General features: G+C 43.6%; 1 protein-coding gene across 2 annotated transcripts in view; it reads right to left on the reverse strand.

The window, feature by feature from the left end:
• kif6 (kinesin family member 6) overlaps nt 1-20,932 on the reverse strand; it is a 567,232-nt gene that overhangs the window by 72,862 nt on the left and 473,438 nt on the right. For both annotated transcript variants that reach the window (XM_072551042.1, XM_072551033.1), the window contains one exon: nt 17,683-17,733. In XM_072551042.1, coding sequence (XP_072407143.1) covers nt 17,683-17,733 — 51 coding nt within the window. The remainder of the gene's footprint in view (nt 1-17,682; nt 17,734-20,932) is intronic.

A 20,932-nucleotide genomic window follows, 5' to 3' on the forward strand; every position in this document is an offset into this window, starting at 1 on the left:
CACAACTTAGAGACAGGAGTGTTAAATTACAGCTGCATGATAATGTAAGATAGCGATTAGTATAGTATCAAACTAGATCAGTATAGGATCAAATGTGACCGGCACGGTGGCTCAGTGGTTAGCACTGCTGCCTCACAGCACCAGGGGCCCAGGTTCGATTCCAGCCTCTGGCGAGTGTATGTGTGGAGTTTGCACATTCTCCCCGTGTCTGCGTGGGTTTCCTCCAGATGCTCCAGTTTCCTTCCACAATCCAAAGATGTGCAGGTCAGGTGAATTGACAGTCCTAAATTGCCCATAGTATTAGGTGCATTAGACAGAGGGAAATGGGTCTGGGTGGGTTACTCTTCAGAGGGTTGGTGTGAACTTGTTGGGCAGATGGGCCTGTTTCCACACTGTAGGGAATCTAATCTTAAGTAGTGAAGAACAATAAATCCTGTTAACTTTGACAATCCTTTAAACAGTCAAGTATTATCTCTTATATACTTAAAAGATGTGGTTGAAAAATCCTTTAGATGGCGCTATCTGAGCAATGTCATATGTTCCATTATTTAAAACTGCAGACCATCCAACGTTGTCTGACTCAAACAACTAACCTATTGTCTTTTTGTGAAATCATGTTGTGATTACTAATCCTGCCACTAGATGGCACTGGTGTAATCTTATCCGTTTGATTACTGAACATATTGGGAAAGGTCATTCAGTCACTCAAAGGCATAAAAACATAATTAATACAAAGGAATCCTAGGCATCACTATGTACAAGCATGAAAATTTTGGCTTTTTAACCACAAGAATAGTTTCAAAATAAGGGTTGCACAAACAACGTTGTGCTTGAATAACCAGAAACTCAAACAAAAAGCACTTTAACAAGCTCTAGGTTAATTACTATGTTGATATTGACCAAGACAAGCTATTTTGAGTTAGCAGTTACAATGAGAAATAAGTTGTGATCTTTGCTGCTGTTGATTGTTAATCAGTAAGTAACACCATCTAAACAAAACCCTTCAATCCCCATGATAATGAACACAAGCCTCCCATCCCTTCATTCATCACAATGAATCATGAGATTCTTGAGCCTATTTAACTTACTTTCTTAAATTTGTCAAAGCTGTAGGTCAATCATAAATTTCAAAACCTGTGATTGATGTTCTTCTGTAAGCAAATATATTAAGATAGATAGCTAAGTTCTAATTAAGGGAGTGTTACACTGTCAGAGGTGCCATCTTTCAGATGAGACATTAAAATTAGTGCATCTGCCATCTAGGGCAGGTGTGAAAGATCCTATTGGACTATTTAAAGGGGAATTAAACACAGCATTAAAGTTATAAAGTGCTGGAAAAGGGTCAGGAAGGTACTGTGGATGAAGACACAGTGTGTTATCTCCAGTATCCTGGGCAATACTTAGCCAAAATCACAAAAATATTGCATGGTCATTATCATATTGTTGTTTTGTTGCAGCTTGCTATGAACAAAATGGTTACTGTTTTTTCTTTAGAAGCTGCATTTCAAAACTACTTCATTTACTGTAAAGCACTTAGGTAACATAGCACATAATCTCTTTTCATAATTACTTATTGGCCCTCAGTAGTTGGGAACTTTGATTAGATGCTTAGGGATAAATTGGTAAACATTCTGTCTGCAATAATATACACTTTCATGGATACGCCTACACCTCCAAAATCTTTGGATTTTACAGATAAAGGTGTTGGCCAGGAAACAAGTTGGTGGACCACTTCGCAGAACACCTATGTTTTGTCCACAAAAAGATCCTGAGTTTCCAGTTGTCTGCCACTTTAACGTACCACCTTGTTCCCTGGCCAACATCTGGCACAAGCTGGAAGAACACCTCATTTTCTACTCGGGAACTCTACAGCTTTCTGGACTCAGCAAGTTCAGCAATGTTAGGGCTTGAGGCACCTTCTCCCATGTCCTTACCCCAAACCCTACACACCGGGCCTTGTTATCACATGGTCTGCTATTACACACAACCCGTTGTTAGCTACCAATAGTCCCCATGAGCCAGCCATTCATTCTCCTAGACTAATTGTTATTCACTCCTTTGTCTGTCCAACTGCTCTTCTTTCTCTTTTTGGGCTTTATCGGCACCAATCGTTTACTCCTTAGCATCCCCCATCCTGTCTTCTGCATAAAAAACATTTTCCTAGCTACCATCAATTCTGAGGAAGGGTCAATGAACCGGAAACGTTAACTCTGATTTCTCTCCATTGATGCTGTCAGATCTGTGGAGCTTTTCCAGTAATTTCTGATTTCCAGCATCCGCAATTCTTTCAGTTTTTATCATCAGTATGACTACAGACAGAAAATATTATTGAATTGAATCAGATAAAAGTCAATGTATATGTATAGTAAATCTTCTCTACTTCATACTTAGATGAAGATGCACATGACTATTCAAGGAATGGAGGGATATGGACCAAGGGCTGGCAGAAGGGATTAGTTTAATTTGGTGTCAAGTTCAGAACAACATCATGGGCCGAATGGCCCGTTCCTTTGCTGTATCATTTTATGTTCTAGACGTAGGTTCTAAATAAACTGCTTTACTAAACTCCTGCATGAATATGAACAACATAGATAAAGTCAATGTGTCAGAGTTGCATAATATGACGGGGTTACATAGCTTGTGAGTTGAAAGTGGAAGTGAATTATGTAGCTTAACATCAACAATGAATTATTTTGAGCATTCCACAGTCTCAAGTTATTTATTATGTACTTTGTGCTCAGAAAAATCAGAAGAGGAATTTAATCCTTTGAGAAAGGGTCATATCATGTTCCTTCCTCAGGAGGCTAAGGAAATTCAGCAGGTCCACAAGGATGCTTACCAATTTTTATAGATGCACCAGAAAAAAGCATCCTATCTGAATGCATCACAGTGTGATACGGCAACTGCTCTTCCCAAAACCGCATGAAACTGCAGAGAGTGGTGAATACAGTCTAGTCCATCACGCAAACCAGCCTTTCATCCACTGAATCCCCCCATACCTTTGGTGCCTCGGGAAAGCAGCAACAGAATCAAAGAGCCCTCCCGTCCCAGTTATACTCTACTTCACCCTCTTCTATCAGGCAGAAAATATAAATGCTTGATACATGTATAAATCAATTCAAGAACAGTTTTTTTCCCTGCTGTTATCAAACTTTTGAATGGACCTCTCAAACTATTAACTCTGATCACTGTCTCTGCACCTTCTCTGTGGCTGTAACTGTATTCTGCACTCTGTTCTGCTACCCTAGTGCACTTTGCATGGTATGATAGCACACAAATCAACACTTTTCACTGTATCCTGATACATGTGATAACAATACATCAATTAATTAATCTCGCAGCATTTTTAGAGGAATTAGAAGTTAGTCAGGGGTTGGTTGCCACAGTGAAGACAGAATCTTATTCAGAAAAGAAGCAAAAGGAGAAATACAAAAGGAGTAGAACTGAAGACACAAGACTAGTATAATGGATTATGTATTTCCCTCCATTTATTAATACAAGTGGAATATGGTAGAAAATTAAAATCAAGGATGCACAAGAAGCTAGAATTGGTGGGACATAGACACCTAGGAGGTAAGCAAGGAAGGTTTGAGACTACAGATTTAAAAATGAGTGTGATAGTTTTAATATTGGGGTATTGCCAAATTGGGAGCCAAAGTGGGTCAGCAGCACATGGGCGATTGGTGATTAAACTTTGTGAAATAGGCATTTAGGCATAGGACATGGGCAGCAGAGTTTTGAATGATATTTAGTTCATTTGAAAGATGCAAAGAGAGTTAGGTTACCACATAAACAGCCAAGCCTGGAAATAATAAAAACACAGAATAGCTACATTGACAAAGGTCTGGAGTTAGGTTATGTTATGGAGGAGATAGAGAGTAGTATTGGTGATGGAACTGGTATTGAGCAGATATCACCTCTGGAATAGTGGTGCTGGAAGAGCACAGCAGTTCAGGCAGCATCCAACGAGCAGCGAAATCGACGTTTCGGGCAAAAGCCCTTCATCAGGAATAAAGGCAGTGAGCCTGAAGCTTGGAGAGATAAGCTAGAGGAGGGTGGGGGTGGGGAGAAAGTAGCATAGAGTACAATGGGTGAGTGGGGGAGGAGATGAAGGTGATAGGTTAAGGAGGAGAGGGTGGAGTGGATAGGTGGAAAAGAAGATAGGCAGGTCGGACAAGTCCGGACAAGTCAAGGAGACAGTTACTGAGCTGGAAGTTTAGAACTAGGGTGAGGTGGGGGAAGGGGAAATGAGGAAGCTGTTGAAGTCCACATTGATGCCCTGGGGTTGAAGTGTTCCGAGGCGGAAGATGAGGCGTTCTTCCTCCAGGTGTCTGGTGGTGAGGGAGCGGCGGTGAAGGAGGCCCAGGGCCTCCATGCCCTCGGCAGAGTGGGAGGGGGAGTTGAAATGTTGGGCCACGGGGTGGTTTGGTTGATTGGTGCGGGTGTCTCGGAGATGTTCCCTAAAGCGCACTGCTAGGAGGTGCCCAGTCTCCCCAATGTAGAGGAGACCACATCGGGAGCAACGGATACAATAAATGATATTAGTGGATGTGCAGGTGAAACTTTGATGGATGTGGAAGGCTCCTTTAGGGCCTTGGATAGAGGTGAGGGAGGAGGTGTGGGCACAGGTTTTACAGTTCCTGCAGAGGCAGGGGAAAGTGCCAGAATGGGAGGGTGGGTCGTAGGGGGGTGTGGACCTGACCAGGTAGTCACGGAGGGAACGGTCTTTGCGGAAGGCGGAAAGGGGTGGGGAGGGAAATATATCCCTGGTGGTGTGGTCTGTTTGGAGGTGGCGGAAATGTCGGCGGATGATTTGGTTGATGCGAAGGTTTGTAGGGTGGAAGGTGAGCACCAGGGTCGTTCTGTCCTTGTTACGGTTGGAGGGGTGGGGTCTGAGGGCGGAGGTGCAGGATGTGGACGAGATGCGTGGGAGGGCACCTTTAACCACGTGGGAAGGGAAATTGCGGTCTCTAAAGAAGAAGGCCATCTGGTGTGTTCTATGGTGGAATTGGTCCTCCTGGGAGCAGATATGGCGGAGGCGGAGAAATTGGGAATACGGGATGGCATTTTTGCAAGAGATAGGGTTGGAAGAGGTGTAATCCAGGTAGCTATGGGAGTCGGTGGGTTTGTAAAAAATGTCAGTGTCAAGTCGGTCGTCACTAATGGAGATGGAGAGGTCCAGGAAGGGGAGGGAGGTGCCAGAGATGGTCCAGGTAAATTTAAGGTCAGGGCGGCATGTGTTGGTGAAGTTGATGAATTGCTCAACCTCCTCGCGGGAGCACGAGGTGGCGCCAATGCAGTCATCAATGTAGCGGAGGAAGAGGTGGGGAGTGGTGCCGGTGTAATTACGGAAGATCAACTGTTCTACATAGCCAACAAAGAGACAGGCATAGCTGGGGCCCATACGTGTGCCCATGGCTACGCCTTTGGTCTGGAGGAAGTGGGAGGATTCAAAGGAGAAATTGTTAAGGGTGAGGACCAGTTCGGCCAAACGAATGAGAGTGTCAGTGGAAGGGTACTGTTGGGGACGTCTGGAGAGGAGAAAACGGAGGGCTTGGAGGCCCTGGTGATGGCGAATGGAGGTGTAGAGGGATTGGATATCCATGGTGAAGATAAGGCGTTGGGGGCCGGGGAAACGGAAGTCTTGGAGGAGGTGGAGGGCGTGGGTGGTGTCTCGAACGTATGTGGGGAGTTCCTGGACTAGGGGGAATAGGACAGTGTCAAGGTAGGTAGAGATGAGTTCAGTGGGGCAGGAGCATGCTGAGACAATGGGTCGGCCAGGGTGGTCAGGCTTGTGGATCTTGGGAAGGAGGTAGAACCGGGCAGTGCGGGGTTCCCGGACTATGAGGTTGGAAGCTGTGGGTGGGAGATCTCCTGAGGTGATGAGGTTCTGTATGGTCTGGGAGATGATGGTTTGGTGATGGGGGGTGGGGTCATGGTTGAGGGAGCAGTAGGAAGAGGTGTCCTCGAGTTGGCATTTGGCTTCAGCGGTGTAGAGGTCAGTGCGCCAGACTACCACTGCGCCCCCTTTATCCGCTGGCTTAATGGTGAGGTTGGGATTGGAGCAGAGGGATTGGAGGGCTGCGTGTTGTGAGGGTGAGAGGTTGGAGTGGGGGAGGGGGGACGACAGGTTTAGCCATGTGGCTGACGCAGCTACCACCCCCACGCTGAGTGAAGATGTCACTTCCACCCACATCATGGCCACTCCCACAGCCACATCCGGCCCTCTCATCATCGCTGATGCCACACGCTCAGTGACTTCTGCCTCCACCAGCGCCACTCACCTGCATTCTGCTGACACGCCCCCCCACAGACCCCACTGTCACTATCCCCACACCCCAGAACCCCGAGGGCAACATTACCCCAGCTCATGCCTCCACCCCCATTGCCCCCACCATCACACCCACTCCAGGTACTGGCTCCGACCCCACTCCCAGCTCCACACCCACACCAGATCCCAGCTCCCGGCCCTGCCGAGTTTTCACCATCCCTCCAGACCTCCCACTCACTGAGGACGAACGATCAGTCCTCAGCAAAGGACGCACCTTCATCCCCCTCCGTCCACGCATCAATGAATTTAATACACGCCGTGACATCGAACAATTCTTCCGTCGCCTCCGCCTCCGAGCTTACTTTCAAAATCAGGACTCCCGCCCACCTTCTGAGGACCCCTTCGCCCACCTCCAACACACTGCATTCACCTGGACACCCCGTGCTGGCCTATTACCTGCCCTCGACCTCTTCATTTCCAACTGCCGCCAGGACATTAACCGCCTCAACCTGTTGTCCCCCCTCCCCCACTCCAACCTCTCACCCTCACAACGTGCAGCCCTCCAATCCCTCTGCTCCAATCCCAACCTCACCATTAAGCCAGCGGATAAAGGGGGAGCAATGGTAGTCTGGCGCACTGACCTCTACACCGCTGAAGCCCAACGCCAACTCGAGGACACCTCTTCCTACTGCTCCCTCGACCATGACCCCACCCCCCATCACCAAACCATCATCTCCCAGACCATACAGAACCTCATCACCTCAGGAGATCTCCCACCCACAGCTTCCAACCTCATAGTCTGGGAACCCCGCACTGCCCGGTTCTACCTCCTTCCCAAGATCCACAAGCCTAACTACCCTGGCCGACCCTTTGTCTCAGCATGCTCCTGCCCCACTGAACTCATCTCTACCTACCTTGACACTGTCCTATCCCCCCTAGTCCAGGAACTCCCCACATATGTTCGAGACACCACCCACGCCCTCCACCTCCTCCAAGACTTCCGTTTCCCCGGCCCCCAACGCCTTATCTTCACCATGGATATCCAATCCCTCTACACCTCCATTCGCCATCACCAGGGCCTCCAAGCCCTCCGTTTTTTCCTCTCCAGACGTCCCCAACAGTACCCTTCCACTGACACTCTCATTCGTTTGGCCGAACTGGTCCTCACCCTTAACAATTTCTCCTTTGAATCCTCCCACTTCCTCCAGACCAAAGGCGTAGCCATGGGCACACGTATGGGCCCCAGCTATGCCTGTCTCTTTGTTGGCTATGTAGAACAGTTGATCTTCCGTAATTACACCGGCACCACTCCCCACCTCTTCCTCCGCTACATTGATGACTGCATTGGCGCCACCTCGTGCTCCCGCGAGGAGGTTGAGCAATTCATCAACTTCACCAACACATTCCACTCTGACCTTAAATTTACCTGGACCATCTCTGACACCTCGCTCCCCTTCATGGACCTCTCCATCTCCATTAGTGACGACCGACTTGACACTGACATTTTTTACAAACCCACCGACTCCCATAGTTTCCTGGATTACACCTCTTTCCACCCTATCTCTTGCAAAAATGCCATCCCGTATTCCCAATTTCTCCGCCTCCGCCATATCTGCTCCCAGGAGGACCAGTTCCACCACAGAACACATCAGATGGCCTCCTTCTTTAGAGACCGCAATTTCCCTTCCCACGTGGTTAAAGATGCCCTCCAACGCATCTCGTCCACATCCCGCACCTCCGCCCTCAGACCCCACCCCTCCAACCGTAACAAGGACAGAACGACCCTGATGCTAACCTTCCACCCTACAAACCTTCGCATCAACCAAATCATCCGCCGACATTTCCGCCACCTCCAAACAGACCCCACTACCAGGGATATATTTCCCTCCCCACCCCTTTCCGCCTTCCGCAAAGACCGTTCCCTCCATGACTACCTGGTCAGGTCCACACCCCCCTACGACCCACCCTCCCATTCTGCCACCGCAGGAACTGTAAAACCTGTGCCCACACCTCCTCCCTCACCTCTATCCAAGGCCCTAAAGGAGCCTTCCACATCCATCAAAGTTTCACCTGCACATCCACTAATATCATTTATTGTATCCGTTGCTCCCGATGTGGTCTCCTCTACATTGGGGAGACTGGGCGCCTCCTAGCAGAGCGCTTTAGGGAACATCCCCGAGACACCCGCACCAATCAACCAAACCGCCCCGTGGCCCAACATTTCAACTCCCCCTCCCACTCTGCCGAGGACATGGAGGTCCTGGGCCTCCTTCACCGCCGCTCCCTCACCACCAGACGCCTGGAGGAAGAACGCCTCATCTTCCGCCTCGGAACACTTTAACCCCAGGGCATCAATGTGGACTTCAACAGCTTCCTCATTTCCCCTTCCCCCACCTCATCCTAGTTTCAAACCTCCAGCTCAGTAACTGTCTCCTTGACTTGTCCGGACTTGTCCGACCTGCCTATCTTCTTTTCCACCTATCCACTCCACCCTCTCCTCCTTGACCTATCACCTTCATCTCCTCCCCCACTCACCCATTGTACTCTATGCTACTTTCTCCCCACCCCCACCCTCCTCTAGCTTATCTCTCCACACTTCAGGCTCACTGCCTTTATTCCTGATGAAGGGCTTTTGCCCGAAACGTCAATTTCGCTGCTCATTGGATGCTGCCTGAACTGCTGTGCTCTTCTAGCACCACTAATCCAGTATTTGGTTTTCAGCATCTGCAGTCATTGTTTTTACCTTTCAGATATCACCTCTGGGCTAGTTTTAACTCCAAGATTGTGATCAAAGTTAAAAAAAAATCACACAACACCAGGTTATAGTCCAACAGTTCAACCTGGACAGATGCCAACGATAGGATTGATTCAATGACTGGGGAATGCTGTTGTGGCAGGGACCAAAGATAATGAATATCTAGTATAAGATAAATGAGTTTTCTAAGAATCAAGTGAGGAAACTTGTGTTATACACATGCTGATTTAGTTAGCAACAAATGTGAACAGAACAAAATAGTACCACGATGTTTCGTTGGAAATCAAATTGGAAAATTGCTTTGATTTCTAATTCTTGCTGGAATTTTCTCCTAAAATGTTACAATACCCATTCTCTTGTAAGATGCTGTTTGCTTCTAACAGTTTCCCACTTGATTTTAACATCTCTGTTCCTTTTGTTACAACAGCAATTGATCTTTTTAATCCGAATCATTTCTTGTCCAGTTCAATTGAAGTTATAATTTAATTTGGTTCAGGTGAAATTTTCCATTCTTTATATAAATGGGGGTTTTACCACTATAACTCAGTCAATTTGAAAATGATGCTGAATTTGCTTTGAACTTGGGGTCACTGGGACTTATTGAATAGTGATGGAGCTTTGGGTGACTACAATATCTAGTTACACATTCTGCTTCACTTCACTGCTCTCCAGACAACCCCAAGCTTGATGAGTTTTACAGGAAAGTTTAGTTTAAATTCCCCTTTCTTTTAAAAGAAAACTTTACAGATTCAAATCCTGCCAAGTTCAAATCAGATGAGAAGATAGCAGAAAATCTGGGAAGCAAAACCTGGTCCTCAGGAATGCAATCTTGGCAGGAATGACAAGCAATAACAGTCTCCCTCTCTTTCTCACTCACTCTGTCAAAAAGAGAGTTGAAACTGTTAATCTTATACAGCAACACACTCTTTCCTACACTGAATCCGAAAATTACTTCAAGTCTGGTGAAGCAGTTTTTCAAGTCACCATAATGGAATTGCACGGTCTGCGAAAAGCTGAATGCAGTAAATCAGGATAACAGTGAAGTGGAAAGGAATAGCTGAATTCAAATATTTACCTTTAAGTTAAATGCACTCACTATGATGAGAGATGGGAGCCAAATATTGAGAAATTTGTCTGAAATTATGAGGCACCTAATCAGTTTTCAATCTGCTCTGCTATTAAACAGGAGTGATGAGGGGCAGGCACTTACAATATTCTTGGCTACAATAGACTTGTCATTAAACTTTAACCCCGGGCAGGCAAGCAGCAGACCATGAAGTAGCAGGCTGGCTGAGGTAGGACCTGCATGGCACTTTTGGAAATACACAAGGAAGCAAGTCTTTTGGTTCAACCACTCCAGGTTGGCACACAAGCTAATGGTTCTCCACATTTATGCAAATTCTTGTGTCTGTAAACTCTTCTTTTTCATTCCTTCAACCACTATCCAATCTAATCCTTAATCAATTTCTGCCTCAGCCACTAAGCCTGGAAGTAAATTTCACAGTCTTTCAACTGTGTGTGGAGCGGTTTTTCCTGCCCATCTATGCTTAATCTTGTATCCATGGCATTTTGCTTTTGATCCCTGAACCAGATGGAAACAGTCTATTTCCACCGACCCTATCCCAACTATTTATATTATTAGTACCCTCTGATTTATCAATATTCCAGCAAGAAAAGGATCCATTTTTGAAGATTCTTTCATATTCGCATTTCCTCATATCCTGCAAAATATAGTTAATCTGCCCTGTATTATCGCTACAATCTCAACACCCTCCATGTAGTGCAGAGTGTATAGCTACAAACAGTATTCTAACTGAGACCACATTAGTGTTCTGTCAAGGCTCTTCATTACAGTTTCACACAGATACACACACACACACAATCCCCCCCCAGATCCTATACCATCTACAGTACCCAGGCTTCTGAATTCTGTCTGCCATTCCCGACTCCCCACACACTCCTCACCACGGCCTGTCAGCCTAGATTCAGATAAACACTCTCATTCACCTTCTAACATGGCTCCAGAGACACAGGAGGATGTACACAGACTCAGTAGTTGCTGCCACAGCCAGCGAAGTTGCTGAGAATAGAGAGGCACTGGATACTACAGAGATTAGGGCAAGGAAAGATGCAACAAGACCTGGGAGTCCTTGTACACCAGTCACTGAAAGTAGAATGCAATTCAGCAGGTGGTGAAAAAGGCAAATAATATGCTGGCCTTTGTAACAAGAGAATTCAAGTACAGGAGCAAGGGTGCCTTGCTGCAATTGCCTTTGAGAGACTACACTTGGGAGTATTCCATGCAGCTTTGGACTTCTTACCTGACCAAGGCAGGTCTGACATATGAAGACAGACTAGATCGATTAGGACCACACTCACTGAAGTTTAGAAGAATGAAGGGGAGATCTCATAGAAACCTATAAAATTCGAAAAGGTCAACACAGTCGAGATGTGGGAACGATTTTGCTGATGACCCAGGAGTCCAGAACCAGGGGTCAGTTTAACGATAAGAGGTAAGTCATTTTGGACTGACATGAGGAGAAATTTCTTCACCCAAAGAGTGGTCAGTTTGTCCAATTCACTGCCACTGAAAGTAGTTGAGATCAACATATTGAGTGTTTTCAAAAAGAAGTTAGGTGTAGCTGTTAGGGTTAAAAGAATCAAAGGGTATGGGGAGAAAGCAAGAACAGGGTACTAACTTGGATGATCAGCCATGATCATTTTGAATGGTGGAGAAGGCTCAAAGGGCCAACAAAGCTACTCCTACGCCTAAATTCTACGTTACTATTCAATTGGTACGTGGTTCTCCAAGGTGAGATTTTCTCCCAGAAATGGGCATAGGTCTCACTCTGAGTCAATTAATTGCCCCATGGCCAGAAATTAACTTGGTTCTTCTGGGCCACATAGGAGAGCTCATGTTATTGGTTTTTACACATACAACAACTGTTGTGAGAGCCAGATTGGAAAGTGACTGGTATGGCCGGCCCCAGCAAGAGATGTGTGAGGTTTGGGGTTAGGAGGGCAGGATTTGAATATGCAGAGCAGGTAGAACTGAAATGGTCTCCACAGGACAGGGACATTGCTTGTCTGGAAAGTTCACCCTTTATTTCTTGAGTTAAGACCTTGAGTTTGCTTAATCTTACTCTTTAATTGTTCAATAAACCTGAATTACTTCATTTAATATTCTGTTCACAAGTTCCTCTGTTGTCTTAGAGCATGAACCCATTTATATTCAGTATATACTGATTTTGAGAAGATTTGTAGCTCGGGTTGAGGTTCAGGTTGTAAGTTTGCTTCACCGGAGGTTCACTGATAATGTTACCTAGCATAGTGGCGAAACATCTGAAAACAAAGCTTCCAGCTCAGCAAGCAAACTTAAAACCTGACATTCAGCATATACTTAATCGTTATTTTTACTTCACAGTAAATGACTTTGAATTCTAACCCATTACCCCATTTTTTAAAATGTCCCTTTATACTTTCCTTTGTTTTTCTGAAGTCGTATCCATACTTCTTATTTTGATATAATCTGTAAATCTTGTCACTGCTCCTTTGAAGTCCATTGCCAATGATGTAGATATTGAACAGGAATGACCCAAGAAATAAAATAAGAGGGCTACAACCATTCTGAAAAACTGCTCTTAACTCTTACTCTCTCCACTCTAGGCTGGACAATCATAGAATCCCATTCAGCTCCACACTGACCATTTGAACAGCATCCCACCCAGAGCCACCCCCCAACCTATTCTTGTAACCTTGCATTTCCCATAGCTAAATCACTTAGCCTACACATTTTTGAACATTGGGAGGAAACTAAAGCATCCAAAGGAAACCCACAGGGAGAATGTGCAATCTCCACACAGACAGTTGCCCAAGGATGCAACTGAACACGGGTTGCTGTGGTGTTGTGAGGCAGCAGTGCTAACCACTGAGTCACCCTACAGTGTCCTATAGATAAGGCAAACTAATTCTCAGCTAAACTTGCTGCACAGTAGCCTGACTGTTCAAATTTAGCTGAAAATAAAACCAGAAAAGAAATGAATAGTGCTAGCATTATAGATACAAAGAGTGCCATTGTGCTACCATGATAGGAATAGTTGGACATAGGTGAAGTCATAGAGTCATACAACACAAAAACAGACCCTTCAGTCCAACTTGTCTGCGCCTTGATGGCAAGTTGACATTGGAAGAAAATTGAAACATTCTCTGATGTGAATATTTGCCATTGCACAGTTCTCAAAATGGTATGTCAAATTTAGCTCAGTTGTTTATAAATTTTACTTATTTTTCTGTATTCACAGAGAACTTCATGAAATTACCGGTCTTGCAAAAAATTGAGATAAACTTCTCACAATTACTGATTATCAAACTGTCGTGCTTGTTCAGATCTGTGCTTAATTGCTGAAGACGTACTGACATGTGAAGTATATGGGGGCCAGGTTCTGGTTCTGCAATGGTACCTCTTTCAAACAAACCATTCTTTACAACTTCATCTTGGCCAGGGATCAGGGCCAATGACATGAAGTAATCTTTGACAGATGCCAACATATTTCACACATGTGCCAACCTGATGAACCAATGAATGAAAAGTTTTTTTTATTTAAACTGTCAATTAAACAGATTGGGAGCTTTTCTTAATGAAAATTTAAAAGGGACCAAATGGGCAACTTTTTCACGCAGAGGGTGGTGTGTGTATCGAATGAGCTGCCAGAGAAAGTGGTGGAGGCTGGTACAATTACAGCATTTAAAAGCATCTGAATGGGTATATGAATAGGAAGAGTTTAGTGGGATATGGGTCAAGTGCTGGCAAAATGAGACTAGGTTAATTGAGGATATCTGGTCAGCATCGATGAATTGGACCAAAGGGTCTATTTCCATGCTGTATATATCTATGATTCTGTGACTCTAAGCGGCAAATGTTTGGTTTAGCCAAATTCCTTCCTCCTTCATGCTGCATTTACAAGGTGTTTAAACCATGCATATGCTGAAACCAGTAACAGGCATATTGTAAACGGACCTCATACCAGAATATTTACAGAGTTCAGGCACCAAAGATTGATTCTAATTACTGTTGATGATCCAATCCCATCAGTTTCAGAAAGCTAAGTGATGACTGGAATTCAGCCACACAACAGTTGGGTGAAAGGTAAGGCTGCTATGCTTGGCTGGTTAGCAAACCAAAGCAACAAAAATGATGGACAAACCCATAAAGAGTGAGAAGAAATCTACAAAAACATTTTTTAAAAGCTGTAGCAGATTTGAAAGCTGACTTGTTTTTAATTGTTCTCTGCGTTCCACTATACAGAGACAAGATGGAAAGCGTCCTGGAAAGGACACCTATTATTGTAGCGCCATTTCTACTAGTTCGACGCAGACTTAATTCGATGCATTGGGGGAAGTAGCACAACCAACCATGATATGGATTGCTTTCTTTAAAAACATTGATGTGAATGCCACACAGATAACAATTAGCCTGTGGTCCTGTCTGCCACTGAGAAATTGATACCTTTATTGTGCCATCAAGAAATGGTGCTACACAAATGAATTCCTGCTTTCCCCATATTTTATGTCTGCCGGTAATCTTCAGGCTGACTACATTTCACTTGTGCATATTTTGTGCCTCTTGTTGCCTGTGAAATATCTAAGTGAAGAACTGTTGTAATTCCCAGATTTTCATAGAATCCCTACAGTGTGGAAACAGGCCATTCGACCCATCAAATCCACACTGACTCTCTGAACAACATCCACCTAGATCCACTTTCCTACATTATAATCCTGCATTTCCCATAGCCAATCCACCTAACCTGCACATTTTTGGATTGTGAGAGGAAACTGGAATACCCGGAAGAAACTCACGCAGACACAGGGAGAACGTACAAACTCCACATAGACAGTCACCTGAGGTGGGAATCGAACCTGGCACCATGACACTGTGAGGCAGGAGTGCTAACTTCGGAAACACTGTGCTACCCTTTTTCATTCAAGGTAAGCCTTTTTTTCCCCAACAGAGAAGGTCCTGGAGGTCTCTGGAAAGTCGAGGTCTGTAATTATATAGAGATCCTGCCTATTGCCAGTTTTAACTTGTAATTTTTGACTTTAACATTCTACCAATAATGGTTATATTTAAATATTTTCATATGAGTTCTTTGAAAACAGCAAATAAGTTCTAAGTAGGCTGGAATTTCACTAGAAAATGCCCTAATATTGGGGTGTAAAAGATAGGTAAGCCTGGAAATTGCAAGCCCCGCATCCAAGTATGGCTTCAGATTTCAGATCAATTGTTAAAAGTAGACATGAATGTGGACAAAAAGTGCAATAACTTATTAAGTGTCAAGAACATTAGAACAGTCCACAGATCTGACAAAGTAAACTATAAAAACTACCAAAACAACTGTCAATAGGGCTGTCAAATGTGGTGAAAGAGCTTGTCAATAGCCACTGTCAAAGTGATCTGTCAGGCTGTCAGGGTATTTAGAAGTCCTGCCCTTTAAATCTTTAAAAGATATAATGTAACATTAAAACAAAATGCTATTTCATACTCAAATAGAAACAAATACCATGGATGCTGGAAATCTGAACTAAAAATAGAAAGCGCTGGAGAAACTCAGCAAGTCTGGTAGCATCTGTGGGAAGAGAAGCAGAGTTAATGTTTTGAGTCCAGTAGGAGTCTTCTTCTGGTTCCAGTATGTTGACAGAAGCCTCAGGGTTTACTGGATTAGGACTGCATGTACGATGGCACAGTCATCTATTATCACAGTCAGGTCTCTGCCATTTCACAGTTTGATTGACAACTATAGGTAATTATAGACACTTTGAAATGGGACAATTAATTCCAATGCTCATTATATGGGATTAGGCATGACTGACATGGTTGCTGTTGTAAGATTTTGTTGAAGGAATGTAAATGTAGCAAATGAGGTTTTATGAATGTGAATGCTTTTTTCAAAATAGTGGTCTGTAATAGACACTTAGAATTTTACTTTACAGAACTTGATTGTATTTATTTCAAGCATTTGTCCTGAGTTTTGTCTATGGTGACACTGATTATATAGGCAAGTTAAGTGTAAGGGCAAGGAGTGGTGGTTAGGGAGTTGGCATAAATTGGGACTAATTTGAAACAGGGATTAGAACCATCTGATGAAGGAGCAGTGCTCCAAAAGCTTGTGCTTCCAAATAAACCTATTGGACTATAACCTGTGTGATTTTTAACTTTGTACACCCCAGTCCAACACCGGCATCTCCGAATCAGGGTTAGAAAGGTACATGATGGGTGGGCAGATGGTAAAGGGGATATTCAGGGCTTCTGTGTAGGTGAAGGGGCTTTGGTAGGTAGTGCATGAATGATTATGGGTTGGTAAAGGAGTATAAGTTAGCAAGAAGGGTAGGAGTGGTTATGTGTATGGGTTCAGGGTTTGCGTTGGCATGGATTGACACAGATGGATCATGGAGTGATTGGGTAAGTGAGAGGGTGTGAATGGTGAGAGCTGGAGGCATTTTGTCAAAATTGACAAAGTGCTGCAGTTCTGGCGCAGGCCTTACATTCAGTTCCTCTTCACATGCAGCCGATCACTGAGCATCTTCCCCATTGTCTCCTTCCGTGATTTCTAATACAACCTGCCCCTCCTATTTCCATCATGGATAGAAATTCTATGTTTCAGCAGCATGTTTATAAATTGAATGCACAGCTGGGAATTTCCAAACTCTTGGGAACCTGAGCTGTGGACAAAAATCCAAGTGAGTGCCAGATGAAGGTCTCCAGTTTCATACAAAATCACTATGTTACTTTTCTTGCAAGATGGCACGGTGGCTCAGTGGTTAGCACTGCTCCCTCACAGTGCCAGTGATTCTGGTTCGATTCCAGCCTCAGGTGACTGTCTGTATGGATTCTACACATTCTCCCTGCATCTGTGTGGGTTTCCTCCAATTGCTCTGTTTCCTCCCACAGTCCAAAGACGTTTTGTGAATTGACCACGCTAAATTGCCTATAGAGTCCAGGGATGTATAGGTTAGGTGTATTGGTCAGGGGTAAATATAAGGTAGGGGAATGGGTCTGGGTGAGTTACTCTTCAGAGGGTTGGTGTGGACTTGTTGGGCCAAAGGGCTTGTTTTCACACTATAGTGATTCTATGATTATATTGTACATCTTTTAGCTTAAGAAACTTAAATGTTGAAAATTCAAGGCATTTCAAAGGAGACCTGACATTGGGTCAGAAACAAGTATAGATTCTCTCCCAGAAAAGGGTACAGGACAGTTCAGGGAAAGCACATCTACCTCAATGTAAAAATTTAGTGTAAACTTTCAAACTAAAAATGCTTGTTTTGAAATCTGCAAGTCACCAAAAGCTGTAAAGCACAGGACTAAGTACGTGCTGAAAATTAGAAGCAGTATGATAAAGACCATGCTATAACGAACAGATCGGATCAAAGGTTTGCAGTTTTGCCACATTAGTTGTGATGGACAATAGAACATCTGGGAGGAGGAGGTTCAATGAATATCTCGGTTCTCGATGTGGCATGTCAGCACTACTCACCTCTGTCATTGAGATCTTAAACTTAAATAATGGTCACTATTTTTTCTGTTATGTTTTATTTGTTCACTTCACTTTGTGAACAACTAATTGTTGTCAAATATTGATTCCAACATTTGTACACTTACTGGAGGCAGCCCTTTGCATTCTCCTCTGTTCTAGATGACCTTTCAGTTGATCTGCAAGAGAATGAGAGACAGTTATTGATTATGAAGTGATTGACTCTTCTTTTAATAGGGGACCTTTGACGAGGCATGAGGGTAGATTTCTTAACTTATTTTGAAATGAGGTAAATCAATGTCTAAGTAATAAGAAGTGGCAAACTCTGATCAGATAGTTTATGAATCTAACAATCCCAGATGACTGCTGCATTTTATACTTTAGTTATGAGATATGAATCTTAGCTGTTTAGCAGCCAAAGTAAGTACGATACTTCTGCAAAATTGTACCTGATTCATCAGAAGCGCCAAATCAGTATGTCCTCAACTTTATCATTTCTATGTTTGATAATTTTTCTCTCCCATGTGACGTATGAAGGCAGTGACATTCATTCTGATAACGCCCAATTTATTTTTGAAGCAGGAATTAAAAACAGAGAAATCAATGCAATACTCTAACCTAACCGGTGATTTATAAATATTTAGCAGGCCTGCATTTTTCTTTTATTCACTCATGAAACATGGGCATCTCTGGCTAGACCAGCATTTATTGCCCATCCTAATTGCCCAGAGGGTAGTTATGAGTTATCCACATTGCTGTGGGTCTGGAGTCACATGTAGGCTGGCAGGATGGCAATTTCCTTCCTTCAAGGACATGAATGACCCAGATGGGTTTTTCCAACAATTGGCAATGTTTTCATGGTCATCAGTAGACTCTTAGTTCCAGATTCTTTATTGAATTCAAATTCTACTCTCTGCTGTGGGGAGAGTTTGAACCTAAGTCCCCAGAACATTAGCTGAGTTTCTGGATTAATAGTCTAGAGATAATGCCATTAGGCCATTGCCTCCCCTTAGAGCCACTTTATTTATACAGCCACTTTAAAAATATTACAACTTAATTAACATTGCCTCAGACTAATTTTCATTCCAAAATCCTTTACTTCACACTTCTCTATATTGAATTTTGTTAGCCAGGTCTTTCCACTGTTGACGAGTTTATGAATTATAGATAACAGGCAGAATCATGATGTTAATGCTGGAGAACTCAGTTTAGCACCAGTGTGTTTAGGGGCTGTAAGTGTTAAATTAGCTTCCATTGTCTGTGCAATTTTGGTGGGACTCACACCAGCAAATGTGAGTGAATGGCTGCAGGAATTTTACATAACATTTAAAAATGCCAAGTGTAAGCAAGCAAGGTCAGGATGGTTTCATGAAAGGGATATCATACCTGGCAAATTAATTAGAATTCTTTGAGAAGGAAACAAGCAGGATAGATAAAGGAAAATCATTGAATGATATGTAATACAGCTTTCCAAAAGATTTTTGATAAGACAACGCACATAAGGCTACTTAACAATGTAAAAATCCATTGTGTTGGCAATTGTATATTGGCATTGATATAGGAATATCTAACTAATAGAAGGCAGATAGTTGGGGCAAAGTAGGCTTTTTAAAGATGGCAAGAGTTGACATTTCAGGCAAAAGCCCTTCACCAGGAAGGAGCCTGAAGGACTTTTGACCGAAACATCGACTCTCCTCCTTGGATGCTGCGTGACCTGCTGTGCTTTTCCAGCACCACACTCTCAACTTTAATCTCCAGCATCTGCAGTCCTCACTTTTTCCTTTTTAAAGCTGGCACCTTGAGTCTTGTGGAGTGACACTTAGTTGCGAGTAGTGAATGTATTATCGCCAAGTTTGTGGATGACACAAAAGTAAGTGGGAAGGGAAGAGGTGAAGACTATACAAAGAGTCTACAGAGGGATAGCATACAAATTCAATAAATTATAGCAAAAGTAAATTGAATGATGGCCTTTATTTCAAAGAGAATGAAGTATAAAAATATGAAGGTCATGTTAAAAGTTTATAAGACAGTGACCAAGCAATGGCTGGAATGGCATGAACAGTTTTGGTCGCCTTAATTAAGGGAAGAAATACCGGCATTAGAGGCAGTCCAACAAAAGTTCATTAGGTTGATCCCAGGTATGGAGGCACAGTCTTATGAGGAGAGGTTAAGTAGATTGGGCCTGTACTCATCAGAGTTTAGAAGAATGAAAGGAGACCTCATTAAATCATGGGAGGTCTTAGGGGGCTTGACAGAGTAGATGCGTTAAGGTTGTTTCCCTTTGTGGGAGAGTCTCGTACAAGAGGACATAATCTCAGAGTAAAGGGTCACCCATGTATGATAAAGATGAGGAGGAATTTCCTCACTCAGAGGTGAGAAAATCTGTGGAATTCTTTATAGCAGAGAGCTGTTGAGTTTGAGTCATTAAGGTTATTCAAGGCTAAGACAGACTGATATGAAACATTAAAGGAATTAAGGGATATGGGGACAAGGCAGGCAAGTAGTGTTGAGGATTATCAGGTCAGCTATGTACTCATTGAATGGTGGAGTGGATTCAATGGTCGAATGGCTGACATTTGCTCCTATGTCATCTGGTCCTATAGCAGGCACCTTGTGTCACTTCAATGTCAACATGACAGAAGTGCTGTCATTGTGAAAGCTCCAGCTAACACTCCCTCTTAGCCTCGTACCATTGAACATGCATTCAGCAGCAAGAAGGAACTAATTAAAGTGGCCATCAATTGCTTACAGATTAGTTGTTGTCTTTTTCTTTTGGCTGTTCCTATGATTTTACAAGTGCCCGATGCTTTGTATAAATATTTCAAGTTGAAAACGTCAACAGGAAATGGTATAGTATTTTTAAAAATAATTGAGGGGACGTGAGCATCACTGGAAGATCAATATTTATTGCCAATTCCAAATTGCTCTTGAGAAGCAGCTGGTAAGATCCCTCTTGAACTGCTGCAGTCCCTGTTAGACTGGTTCAACCACAATGCTGTTAAGGATGGATTTCCAGGATTTTAACAGGATTTGCAAATTCCAAGGCTTCTGCAAAAGCCATTGCTCCCAAGCATGGACGTGTTTAGGCATTCCCTTGGATCACAGCATGGCTTGGAGAATGACAAGTGTCACAGAGAGCAAGATCAACTATGAGGCAAAGCAGGATATTTTGTGTTTCCCTAGTCAGGCTCATTTTTTGCAAAACCTTCTGCTTTCACCATGGTGCAATTCCCGTTTAAAATGGCAAATGCAACGTTAGCATTCATTTCAAGAAGGCCAGAATACAACAACAGAGATGTACTGCTAAGGCTGCATAAGGCTCTGGTCAGACTGAATTTGGAATATTGTGATCCATTTTGAGTTCTGTATCCAGAGAAG

Source organism: Chiloscyllium punctatum, chromosome 3 (assembly GCF_047496795.1).
Source record: "Chiloscyllium punctatum isolate Juve2018m chromosome 3, sChiPun1.3, whole genome shotgun sequence".
Classification (NCBI taxonomy): Eukaryota; Metazoa; Chordata; class Chondrichthyes; order Orectolobiformes; family Hemiscylliidae; genus Chiloscyllium; species Chiloscyllium punctatum.